This window comes from Panicum virgatum, chromosome 1K (genome assembly GCF_016808335.1).
Source record: "Panicum virgatum strain AP13 chromosome 1K, P.virgatum_v5, whole genome shotgun sequence".
Classification (NCBI taxonomy): domain Eukaryota; kingdom Viridiplantae; phylum Streptophyta; class Magnoliopsida; order Poales; family Poaceae; genus Panicum; species Panicum virgatum.
Window position 1 is genome coordinate 30,161,151 of NC_053136.1, and position 12,944 is coordinate 30,174,094.

Below are 12,944 nucleotides of genomic sequence, written 5' to 3' on the forward strand. Positions count from 1 at the left end.
TGTGGTCGCCAAATTTTTCTTGAAAATTTTTTCTGCTGCTCTCCATTTTCCCTTGAAAATTTTTTTCGCTCTCCAAAAAAGTTTCTCAAACTTTTTTATTTTTTTCGCTCTCCAAAAATTTTTCTTGAACTTTTTTTATTTTTTTCGATCTCCAAAAATTTTTCTTGAATTTTTTTTAGAAAACGACAAAAAAATTACTAAAAATGGAAAAAAAATATAGCTGTCGGAAATCGACCCTCTCCGTACGGTCGACCGTAAATTAGTCTCCCCCAAGGAAGTCTCCGCTTTGTTTATTTCAGTTTTACAAGGTTAGTCTCAGTGGAAGTGTCATTGATACAGTTATCTAAACTAGAATCTTAAGAACTGTGCCAGTGGAATGTCATCGTGATGACACTCCTCTCATATTCCATGACACTGTTCTCTTCTCTCTCCTCATACTATTAGTATATGTTAGCAAATGTATTGTCCATAACACTCTTATGACACTCCCATTGAGATTGGCGTAACCCTTTTGTAGCATGTTGACATACTCCCATTTTATCTGGATGATATTTCCAAAAAAATAGTGTGTTTCCATTACAAATGTGTGGTCGGAAATATCAATTATTCACGAAAAGAGGTAGTAGAACATTTGGACGCGGTTGGGTAATCAATAGTTGAGACAGGCAAAGCAGAGTTTGCTTTTTGGTGGTGCATGCAAGTAATATATATATATATATATATATATATATATATATATATATATATATATATATATATATATATATATATATATATATATATATTCCTTTTTTCGGGTGACCACTACTTAGCTAAGCAGAAAGCAGTGACGCGCTACTAAATGGCAAGTGAGAGAAGGTTGGCATAATACAATCGAACAACCCAAAGTTTGCGATAAGATGCAGCATTTTTACAAGGTGGAACTATTTCACAAGTTTACCATAAATATATATATTTAAAAATTATTCAAGCTGTTTGAGACTGAATTTCTGCACTGTCACTAGAAGTTATTCGATCCAAGAAAATTGATACTTGGATCACGACCTCGTGATGACCCTGTGGATGTAGCATATAGCAACTTATGTAGCATGTTTTTTTTTCTTGTTTATGTAGTAGGTCAAGACTTACGCGCTACACAAGTGAGTTTCATCTGCGTGTCATTAAAAAACCTTGTCCTCAAAAAAGCTGACAATGTACCATCATTAGTCCAATACAGATGATAGACGCAGAAGGGTATAGTACGATGAGATCTTGATATCACATTGCTCTGCTTTTAACTCTAGCTCGAGCCCAAACGCAGCAGTACCGGCACCGTGCCACCATGCACGCTTCCTGCCAACATGGCATCCATCCAGACACATATAGGAGGAGCACCCCGGTGAGCCTCAAACACCCCGTTATCAACCACACTGCACATATGAACACAACGAGTACCCAAGTTGCAATACAACATCCCACTACTAGAAACTGATTGATTTATCGATATTCGAATTGATTTATCGATATTCGGTAGCATTAAGACTCCGCGCACGTCAAAACTAAGTTAAGGCCATGTGTTATGACTTAAAACCTACAAGTCCAGCAGCCCTGTTGCGCACTGATGAGAACTAGCAAAAGTCATAACACTCCTGGGCAAATGTGTCTCTCCTTGGCAAAAGGCAATTCTGACTAGATGCCGTGAGATCGATGTCTTCATGCGGCATCCCTGCAAGCAATAACAGCAATTACTAAAGCATTTTAAATGAAGAAGCACATGGGACACGTAGAAGATGCTCTTGACTCAAATAGGACAGTAGGACACAATTATCTAATTCACTAGATAAGTCACCATGTGTATGTTTTAATATGATGAAATATATGAGATTTACGAATAGAATATGGATATACAAGTAAAATGTTAGCTTTGGAGAACTTAGTCTTCAGAAAAGAAAAGGATGAGTTCACTACCATAATGCTTTCTTGATCCCAACATCTGCTGGATCCAGTTTAAGAGCATCAAGAAACACATCACATGCATGGCTTTTCATAGGCCTGAAAACAGAAGGCTCACTGCATCCCTAAAAACAGATTTACACAACATGAAAATGATGCATTATCTCACCTTGAGTAACATCTGGGCAGCTCCTTCCAGATAGCAGGCCTTTGCCCAACCATCGTGCTGCATCCTGCAATGTTGAGCATCCATCAAAGCCTGTTCTTCTTGACCCATCTTAAGGGAGCAAAGTTTCATACTGGAGTACAAAGATGTATCATCGTAGTAGTACTTTGATGCCTATATAAAGAAACGAATTAAACTTGTTTACTACTACCACGTACATCTACTATTGTGTTTCACTGGGATAAGCACATGCATGCAAAAGAAATTGGCATGCAAATTATTGAGATCAAACTGGACATTGATTACCCGAGATCAAATTATTGATATGCTATTTATGCAATTTTTGCCAAAAACAAGAGCTGTCATGTATGGAAGTGACCGCAAGCAGTAATACTACAAATATCTATTGATTCCAAACTGAAAACTTGTTTGTTCTATGCCTCTATTGTTCTGCAGAAAAGCCACATAAAATTGTGCTGTTGCAGGAGTATAAAACTCTAGCATAGCCGGCGATTGTATTATTGTTCATTAGATGACTATTGGGCAAATTGCAACATTGGAGATAATGTGGCACTCGCCAATCATTAGTTTTTAATTGGCTTTGAAATAATCATAGTCATAATCATATCTTTAGGAATTGACAGAATCATGAAAACTTAGGGCTAATTTGATCATTACCTTTTGTGGTTCGGTTAGTCTTGACAAACCACCTATTCCACCTTGGAGCATATATTCTTCAGAAGTCTAATTCTGTGATAGGACAATTTTGTGGTCAAGTAGCTGCTGGACCAATGCTATTTCAATGGGTCTAATTCACATTGTACAAAAATCATCTACTCAAAAGGAATTTCAGTAAAAACAAATCTCAGATCCTTCTTTGTTTTCGAAATGCTTTTGATGGAACCATTATCTTTTCTTCACACAAATGGTAAACTATATTCCTCTGGCTTCATTTTCCCCACTACACATCCAATTGTAACTTAACACCGTTTTTCTACTGTATTTTTTACTGCGGAACCATACTCCCACTTTCCTGTGAGGCTGTGACACAGATGACAGGGTCATTTTCTTGATAGAAAAGTTGATTTGTTTGCCAAATGTTTAAGAAGAAAGCACAACCCTGTCCCTGAATTGCTTCCCTCCCTTGTCCAATACAATTCAATTAAGTTAAAAAACTATGCCCTGACATTTGACCCAGAATAATCAAAATATCCTGATAGAATGGCTCACAAAAGCACAACCCAGCTTGTAGTAACTACCTGAAAACAATATACAAACCATGCCAATTGTCATTTTGATATCAAAAGCAGCAAATTAAGTAGACTAAGAGAGATGGTGCAATAATATGCCATTGTGCAATAAGATAATCTTTTCTCTTGTATGCCCTGCATCCTTGTAACTTTCAGCAGGTTTCACTGAGTTATCCTGAAACATAAAAATGAAACATTTGGCACAAGGAATGAGAACATGAAAGCAAAAGAGATATGAGTTCTACCCTTGCATGAGCTACTTGAGAAGGACACAAAAACATTTTTTTTAAAAATCTCCAATCTAAAAATCCTATTGATTCACTTCAATCATCAGCATGATTTCGTAATTGATTACTTAGTTTACAAACTAAACTTAATGATGCTTCTTCAATTCATTTCAGGAGAATGGATGGATGTACATAATTATTAGTGCCCGCTTTAAGCTTAAGGGGATGCATTGAAGAACCTATAGATAGAAGTTATGTATTGCCATATATAGCCAAAGTTAACGCAGAAATAAAAGGGAACTTAAATGGACAGTGACTCCTCATGTTATACGTCCACCCATAGCATTGATTTCACATAACTGATTATCCCATCATCGCTCCAATCACGCACAAATGGAATATGTCAAGTTACTGGGAGTAGGATCTCAACATCTTTTCATTTATTGATATATGCAACAATTTATATTGGAAGGTGACCAAATTTGTTAAGGATAAAACAAACGTAAATTTTTTGTTAGGTCACCAAACTGTAAGGAATAAAACAAATGGTTAAGACTTACTGGATGGTAATAAGGTAATTACAGACAGACAGGTGCAAATATGAACAGAAGGTATGTGATATACAAATTTAGCTCAACTAGGAAAGAATGGAAAAAAAATTGAATAAGAAATCACTTATCAGTCCAATGAACCTCGTGGATTCATGGACTTTCATGGTACTAGTTATACAGTCACTAAAGTTTAAAGTCATATTCTTTCGTGAGTCCAACTAAAGAATTATTATAGGAAGCATAACTTTGCTCTCAAATTAATAACAAGAGGTTCTCTGACAAAATTTCAGACCAAAAGATGAAATGCATAATGGAAGTATCTTAAGAATAAGCGAACATATCATGATGTATATTATCTGAAGTTCACAAGAATATACATCACCCATATAAAAGTGGTAATGTTTTTTAACACCAGTTTTATTGCAATTTATTGATTAGACCTTATTTGTTAATTATTTTTGTGATTATCAATTACAAACATTCTAGAACACCACTATTCCTTTACGGGATCATTTGTTTTTTTGCCGTATGTCAGAAGTTGACTGGAGATGTTAGTCTACAAATCCAGTAAGCCAGCTTATGACTTTTAAGATGAACTATCAAGCCATTCAGTAAACAAGTAAACAATAATAGGGAAGTTCTCATCTCTTTACAAATTCCCACTTATATCTATATACCACTATACCAAAGAAATATCGAAGAAATATTGCTTGCAAAAAATCACAGGTCCTTTTTATACATATCCAGGTCCTCATTAAATTAATTCAAAAGGGCCAATTGCCAAATGTGGCATCAGATTTCTCACAAAATAGTAAGCTTAATCCGGGACCAAGTGTGTATGTCATTTTGCATGAATTAGTAATTCAAGTTCTCTTAGCCACGTCCACACAAATGCCAAGTAACTAGAGGATAGCAAACTTGCATGTTATATATAAAACTTAAAAGGGGCATATAATCTTACATAAAGCTTTAAACAGCCTTCTGCAAACAATTTTGTATGACAGCTGCATAGTGTGACAAAATTAGGAATATGGAACATTGGAAATCACATCGATAGATGCATAGTCGAACATGATCGCGCATATCATACAAAAATGTGAAACTCAAATAAATGAGTTAGCCCAGTCTCAAGCTCATGCATGCAAGTTAACAACCATATTCATTGGCATCAAGGAAGCAGACGACCAAACATCCGAACCGTGAAATCACAATGGACAAATAGAGAAAGAAGAAAACAGCTACAGCCTACAGATGAACCTGTGGTGCCCCTGTACCTCAGAAGCAAGAATCACATCGCAGAACAACAACGGTACCAATGTGGCAAGATCCCTAAAAAAGGATAAGATTTTGCTTCTGCGTGAGGAAGGGAGGGAGACGAGAGCAAGAAACCACCTGACCTGTCGGATGCGTTCACGTCCAAGCACAGCTCCTTGACCAGGTACGCGCATACCGCCATCCTCCCGCTTCCCGCGGCGATCTGCAGCGCCCGGCGCCGCTGCTCTTCACGGCCTCCACCGCATCCCATGAGACGGCTCTTTTCCGGTGTGTAGCGCGCGAATGTCTGCGCGCGGCGGGCAACACGGATCAACACAAGAGCCACCCCGCCCCCCCCCCCCAAAAAAAAAAGCACGCGATCGCGATCACCGAGATGCGATAAGGGAGTGCAGTGGGGGGGTTGCGGGCGAAGAGCGCCGCGCGCGCGCACGTACGATTGAAGAGATGGAGGCCGTCGTCGGCCGCGCCTCTGCCTGGAGCAGCCGCACCTCCAGCGCGCGCTGGGACCTGCAGGTAGAGGAGAGGGCCAGGGATTAGCAGGTACGGGGTAGCCCGCCATTAGGCCGTTGACGGGGTAGGGTTTGAAGGTGGCTCACCGGCCACCGCAGGAGTGGGGCGGCGGCGGCGGCGGCGCGCGAGAGAGTAGGGGCGGGCAGCTTTCCATTTTGCCCCTCAACTTTTGCTGATCACTAATCATCCCGAAGTCACAAAAAATAATGAGGAAAGCTGACTGGCTTCGGCCACTGCGTGGTGGGCCCAACACGAGAATGGCGGTGCGGCCGATGCCTCTCCCTATATATCCGGGTGCCGGCGCCGCCTCGTTCCCTTCCGCCTCCACCAAGCCTCTGCCTTCCTCGCTCCTTGCATCCCCGGATTCCAGTTTGGTTGCTCGTGGCTAGGGTTGGACCGGCGGCCTCGGCGATGTCGGCGCCGTGGTGGGACTCCGACTGGAAGGACCGCTCCGGCCCGGAGTACCGCTGCTTCGTGGGCAACCTTCCGTACGGCACCAGCGAGAGCTCCCTCAAGGACGCTTTCTCCAACTACGCCCCCCTCTACTCCGAGGTGAGCTGGTCTGGTCTCGTCTCCATGGTGGCTCCGCTCGGTCGATCTGGTCCCCGTGCAATTCCTAATGCGTCTGATCTGTCGTGCGCTTTTATTTGATCCGTGTTCCCTTATCCCCAACACTAACTTTAACTGCAGATCCGGTCTTTATTTAATTAGATCCGTGTTTCCTGGTCCCCGGCACTAACTTTAATTGCAGATCCGATCTTTTTATCGTGTGTTTTCTAGTAGGATTTAGTTCAATAGATGTTCCAGTAGATGGCAGTGGCACTCGGACAGATTTCTTCTGATCCATCTATGCTTTTTTTTCTTCCATTTGGTACTGGTGTCTGAACTTCTAGATCTGCAGTTTATGAGATGCACATTTTCCCTTTCTATATGTTCTATGCCGATCTGAAGTTGTTTTGATCGATCAGTTCGGGCTCAAACGATTTCTAGACCCTGGTGGTTTGTAGATCTGCAACTGTTCCTAGCAAGCGCCTTCATTTGATTGGATACACGCGAGACTATATAACCCCTTCACTTCTGCTTGCAGATCGCGGTGGATCCTGAGACGGGGAGGTCCCGCGGCTTCGGGTGGGTGCAGTTCGAGGACCAGAAGTCGATGGACAACGCCATCCAGGGCATGAACGGCCAGCAGGTCGGCGGCCGCAGCGTCACCGTCAGCCAGGCCAACCACCGCCCGCGCCGCTGGAGGGCGTGAACGGCCGGCCGGCACGCCGGTGGCCATGGCCTGCTGCGCGCGGACAACAGACTAGTTGGTTATCTCCCCCAATCGTTAGGCCTTTAGCTAATTAGTACTAGTGGTGGTGTTAGTTGTCTTCTATCAATAGACCACAGCCAATGAATTCTATGTTATGATGGGAAGCACAGCTAAGTCAATCATAATGCTAGAACAAAACCTTGCTCTCAGATTGAAAAGCAATGGTTATCTGGTAAAAGTTCAGGCCACAAGGATTAAATACATAACATAAAGGTTCTCCAGAATAAGCCAAATACGAAAATGTAAATTATCTATACTAAACAACAGCAACATGCCTCACCCCAGATAAAATGTACCATTTTTTGTGGTTTGTGGACACCAGCAATGTACTGTAACAAAAAAACACCAAATTTGCTGCATTTTATTCGTCAAACCTTACAAATATGCCATAAAAGATAATCGTAAAGCTGCTGACAGTCATATATGTGATTATTCAAATGCAAGAATTTCTAGACTTCACACACATCAGAAAAATCTTAGTCATAGAAACATGAACAATTTGGAACCATTCAAGGATTTCATGAATTGGCTTCGACCGGGGGGGGCTATATTACAAAGTTTTACTTCTTAGCATTACCAAAATCCTAGCTTCAGAGGTCGGTTTATATAATTTCCCATGTGTGAAAAGTCACTTCATGGTGGGAAAAACATGTGGTGGAAAAGTGAAAAGCAAAAAACTTACATCATCACGAACATCAGGATCTGCACCAGCCTCCAGTAAGCAATTGTAGAAGTCAGTTAAGCCCTCGTTGGCAGCAATTATTAAGGGAGTTACAGTGCCAACGCCCTTCACATCAGCACCAGCCTAACACAGATAAGGTGGCAATAAGCATATGTATATATGTTTGTACTCCTTTTTTTTTCTATGAGGTATATTTAAGGAGTGAACGTTTCTTATGATTATTTGAGGTAATAGGGAACAGAAGAGTCATCACTATACATCTTCGCTCACTCGTCATTAATATTAAAGATCAATGGTTTAGAAGACAAAAAAAATCACCAAGGTAGCAAGAGAGAACTTAAGGGCATGAGTTTATTCTATGATTTTCATTAATTCACATGCAAAGTGCTCAAATATCAAGAAAGAAATGAGGCAATGCCAAGTTTTGAAATGAAAATTCATCTCAGTAGTCGTATCAAGCGTCCAAAAGATTTCAATTTGACATGAGATTAATGGACCATACCTTAATCAGAAGCTTCACACATTTAAGTGAGCCAGCAGAGAGTGCCATGAAAAGAGGAGTGCAGACTGTGTTAACTACCTTGTTACACTGATAAGAAAGATTGAGAAAATCAGTGCCCTTACATGATAATTTGACATAAATATATGATCTTCAATAGGAATCATTTTCGTTGGAAAATCAGTTAGTGCAGAGCATTACCAAATGTCATTAACTGCAATAAATAAGAGACAGAGAGAAAAGTAGGACAGAGAAAAATTCTTGTAAAATTATAATAAGTAAAGTGGATCTTGTTAATCTAAGAAGGTAGAGAGGCATATTACGTACATCTGCATTGTGGTCCAACAAAATCTTCATAGCACCATCCTGCTTAAGGTAAGCAGCCACATGCAATGGTGTCCCAGTATTACAAAATGAATCAACATTGGCCCCTTTTGAGAGTAAGGCTTTTAACATTTCACAATTTCCTAAATCACAAAAAATATAATATAACATTTCATTAGTTACTTACATGGATCGTACTATTGCAATAAGTAGAATGGGTAGAGACTAGAGAGAGAATCTACAGCAAAATTTGTATTTAAATAATTAACAAATCGCATCGCCTCAAGTCGTCCTGAGAACTGGTGGCTCATGCTTCTTGTCTACATCTAAACATTTAAACTGGGTGAGTCTAACCCCAAGGTTAAGAGGTTCGCGTTGATATGTTTTCATGTACTGCTCCCCACAGTTATACATGAAAAAGGATATATACATATAGTTTTTTTCAAGCTCAACATCAGATTTAGAAATGTATCCAGATACCCTAGGAACGAACTAAAGAAATAACTCTTCTGCTCTGTTTTCAAGGTGTCGCCTGGGCGACAAGGCGGTGGCGGCTCGCCTTGCTTAAGGTCTCGCCTTAGTCCGCCTTAGCCCGCCTAGGCGTCGCCTAGGCGATAAGGCGGTGGTGGATCGCCTCGCCTCGTCTTACCGCTTTAAAAACATAGCTCTTCTGCACTAACAGGACAAAGAAGTTAATAACTGAATTTTACAATATCTGATCCAACACAGTGTGGCTCACATCTATACTATATCTAAAAGCTCCAAGAATTGGAGCTCCCTCATGAATTGAGGCCCCACGTGGGACCCATGTGCTGTTTAGGTGGGCCCCATATGGGACCCGTGTGCTATTCACGTGGGACCCACGCAATGTTAAGTGGGACCCACACACATTTAGTGGGACCCACACTTTGGGGGCCCACTTAGTGGGGGCCCACACCATTTGGGACCCATGCACATTTAGTGTGGCCCACTTAATGGACCCACGGTACTATTAGGTGCCTCTATCATTTGAAAAAAATCATTGATGGTGATTTCGTATAGAAAATATAAAATAAATTTATCTTTTCTTATATATGAAAATAATAACTTTGTACACCACGTTCATCTATGATAGCTCTAATACTTTTTTATAGTTTGTTTCCCATACATAAATTCAAAAAATAGGATCGAATTATTCTTTCATCACTAATTTTATACGTTAGTCTGTCAGCTATTTTTACTCACACCTAAAAGTCAACGGATTTCTAAGAAAAAAAGTTATACTGTGCTTAGATGACCATTATGATAGCATAAAATATCTAAATTTAATATTGGATTGAGTACAACAAAATATAAATTTATGTTTCATCATTTTTTTCAAGTTAATATCTTTCGAATAGACGCGCATCGCGCGTCAACCTGCCTAGTTTTGATAAATGAAGCAATATAATAACTAATAACATCCACAAGCATGACACAAAGATGTTGGCCATTTTCTTGGTTTCTATAATGTATGACATGATGTACACATAAACAAAGAATTTTAAGACTATGCCCTGCACGTGGAGGAAAAAGATAAGTTGCATTGCGAGAGACCTCCTGCAGCAGCTAAATGGAGAGGGGTAGACCCTTTTCCATTAGGCTTATCTGGATTAGCATCATGATGAAGAAGATATTGCACAGTGTCCAAAGTGCCACTACGAACTGCATAGGCCAGAGGTGTATCTCCTACAGGAAAGATCAAAAGTAGTAGCATATTAAATAAGATAAAAATACAAGAATAACAAAAATTACTATGATTTGAAATAGAAATTCATACACGTAACAAATGAAAATCCATGGCACATTCAAAGCTAAAGAGGATAGCATTTAGGTTGCCTTTGAAAGTATCATTCATGAACACGTGTTGGCACGTGGCACTAACATTTTCCGTTTTATTGAGCCTCAGGATTCAGGAGAACCGAATGAACTGTCAGTTTCAGCTAGACAGTACCAAAAGATCAATACAAAATATTAATGAGAAATAAGAAAACTAATCTGATTAGATAATCAGACAAGTGTTGTATGATTTAGCTTCAATATGTGTTTGTTTGTGTCAAGTACTATAATGTGAGATGCTTTCCTAAGAATACATGACTCAACCTCAGTATGTGTATGTTTATGTGAAGTACCATAATGCAAGATGCTTCTCTTAGAATACAAAAAAAAATCTGATACTACTGCTTGTTCAAATCCAACGTACGTTTACAAAAATTAGTAGAGTGGATGAGTTCAGTGATGATGAAAGAAATCCAGATTCCTACCAAACTGAAGAGAGGATAGCTATTTATATGGGTAGTATATAAAAGAATAGAAGCTAAAAGCCTAAAACTGATTCACTGAAAACCAAGTTGACAGAATTTTCAAATTTCAAGGTTCAAAGTCGACAGAAGTTGTGTGCATCGGCACTCTTTTACTGATGCAATTCTATCAGAATGGTATATATGCTGCATAAGGAACAAACGAACTTCATAAAGTTAACTTAAACATGGTAATTTGATATATATTTCAGAGAGTGGGCAAATGCCAAAATCAAGCCTTAAATCTATCCAAACGAATAAGCTAAATTTAGAAGTAAACATGCATACTATTTTTGGAATGAATTGATATTACTTCCCCGACTTTGACACCAAATGCAAAGGCACCAGAAGATACCAAATTTATGGGTTAAAAGGGGCAGATAATATAAATTTACATAAAGCTCGTTCCTTAGGTCTAGGCCTATGAGTGCCAAAAACTAAACGTATGGACACCACACCGGTAGAAGCATAATTTCGCTTGAACTTGCATCAAGTAGACCAGGCAAAACTCAACTACTCAACCAATTCTGATAGCCAGTCTCAAGGTCATAAAAGTGTACAATCACATTTCTTGGCATTAAGGAAGCAAACGACCAAAGACCTGATTCATCACGTCAAATCACAATATCACATTACATATACGATGAATGAAACCAACTTCTAGTGACAATATATATGGTGCCTTTGCAATAGCACCTCAGCAAACTTCACATCACAAGCCAACAGAGCCAACAATCTCCGGTCTAGAAACGAGATCATATTGCCACAAGAAGCTACGATTCTGCTTTTGCGCGAGGATGGGAAGTGAGACGAGACGAAGAGACGACCTGAATCGTCGGACGCGTTGACGTCCACGAGGAGCTCCTCGACGAGGTACACGCACACCGGCATCCTCCCGTGGCCCGCGGCGACGTGCAGCGCCCCGGCACCGCGGCTCCTCACGGCCTCGACCGCCTCCCTCAGGCGGCCCCTCCCGGCGTCCAGAGCGCTCGCGGTCCCTGCGTCCGGCGCGGGCCAAAATCCCCCAAAATCAGCGCCTGACCCTAAAACTCAGCGAAGGGCGGGAATCCAGATGCGGGGCGCGCCGTGTGCACGTACTCTTGAAGAGATGGAGGTCGCCGTCGGCCGCCGCCTGGAAGAGCCGCCGCTGCGGCGAGCCGGGACCTGCAGGCAGGTGGAGGCGATGGACTAGGGTTACGGGTAGCCCGCGGCCCGTTAGGCGGGTGAGGGGGCTAGGGTTTGAGGACCTCTTACCAAAGGTAGGGGGCGGCGCCATGGCTGGCGGTGATCGGCGGCGATTGGTACTTGGTGGAGTTTTGGAGCGGAGTTTTGGAGCGATGACGGGAAGCAGGGGGGACGTGCAGTGCAGGTTGGGAGCTAGAGAAGAAGCGGGTCGGCGACGGCGCCGCGTAAACCGGGGGTGGGAGGAAATGGTAAGCGTACACGACACCAAGAACTCCCACAGCACGGGGAAGTCTCCGTTTTGGTTTTCTTTCGGGTAAGGAAAGGAAGTCTCCGCTTTGTTTATTTAGTTTTATAAGACTAGTCTCATTGGAAGTGTCATTGATATTGTTATCTAAACTAGAATCTTAAGAACTGTGCTAGTGGAATGTCATCATGATGACACTCCTCTCACATTCCATGACACTGTTCTCTTCTCTCTCCTCATACTATTAGTATATGTTAGCAAATGTATTGTACATGACACTCTTATGACACTCCCATTGATATTGGCGTAACCCTTTTGCAGCATGTTGACATACTCTATCCATTTTATCTGGATGATGTTTCCAAAAAAATAGTGTGTTTCCATTACAAATGTGTGGTCGGAAATATCAATTATTCACCAAAAAAGAGGTAGTAGAACATTTGGACACGGTTGGGTAATCAATAGT

General features: G+C 41.1%; 3 protein-coding genes across 5 annotated transcripts; 1 reads left to right on the forward strand and 2 right to left on the reverse strand.

Annotated features, from left to right (window-relative positions):
• Positions 1 to 1,437: 1,437 nt before the first annotated feature.
• On the reverse strand, positions 1,438 to 2,917 carry LOC120702160. 3 transcript variants are annotated; one of them, XR_005686304.1, is made up of 4 exons: positions 2,777 to 2,888; positions 2,102 to 2,165; positions 1,948 to 2,031; positions 1,438 to 1,705 (listed from the first exon to the last, which is right to left on the reverse strand). XR_005686304.1 is itself a non-coding variant. In XM_039985912.1 (3 exons), the coding sequence occupies exons 1-3, from the start codon at positions 2,825 to 2,827 to the stop codon at positions 1,571 to 1,573; spliced, it is 357 nt and encodes a 118-aa protein (XP_039841846.1). In that variant the 5' UTR covers positions 2,828 to 2,917; the 3' UTR covers positions 1,438 to 1,570. The 3 variants fall into 3 exon arrangements, 1 of the variants encoding a protein (XP_039841846.1); XR_005686305.1 differs by having other exon boundaries at positions 2,102 to 2,272; positions 2,777 to 2,880; XM_039985912.1 differs by lacking the exon at positions 1,948 to 2,031 and having other exon boundaries at positions 2,102 to 2,272; positions 2,777 to 2,917.
• A 1,118-nt stretch (positions 2,918 to 4,035) lies between these two features.
• On the reverse strand, positions 4,036 to 12,485 carry LOC120654456 (putative ankyrin repeat protein RF_0381). The gene is made up of 8 exons (XM_039931995.1): positions 12,304 to 12,485; positions 12,148 to 12,213; positions 11,877 to 12,047; positions 10,307 to 10,438; positions 8,735 to 8,874; positions 8,411 to 8,497; positions 7,909 to 8,031; positions 4,036 to 4,056 (listed from the first exon to the last, which is right to left on the reverse strand). Exons 1-8 carry the CDS (start codon positions 12,323 to 12,325, stop codon positions 4,036 to 4,038), a joined length of 762 nt encoding a protein of 253 aa, XP_039787929.1. The 5' UTR covers positions 12,326 to 12,485.
• On the forward strand, positions 6,228 to 7,285 carry LOC120702185 (glycine-rich RNA-binding protein GRP2A-like). Its single transcript, XM_039985927.1, has 2 exons — positions 6,228 to 6,463; positions 6,999 to 7,285. The coding sequence occupies exons 1-2, from the start codon at positions 6,323 to 6,325 to the stop codon at positions 7,164 to 7,166; spliced, it is 309 nt and encodes a 102-aa protein (XP_039841861.1). The 5' UTR covers positions 6,228 to 6,322; the 3' UTR covers positions 7,167 to 7,285.
• Positions 12,486 to 12,944: the final 459 nt, after the last annotated feature.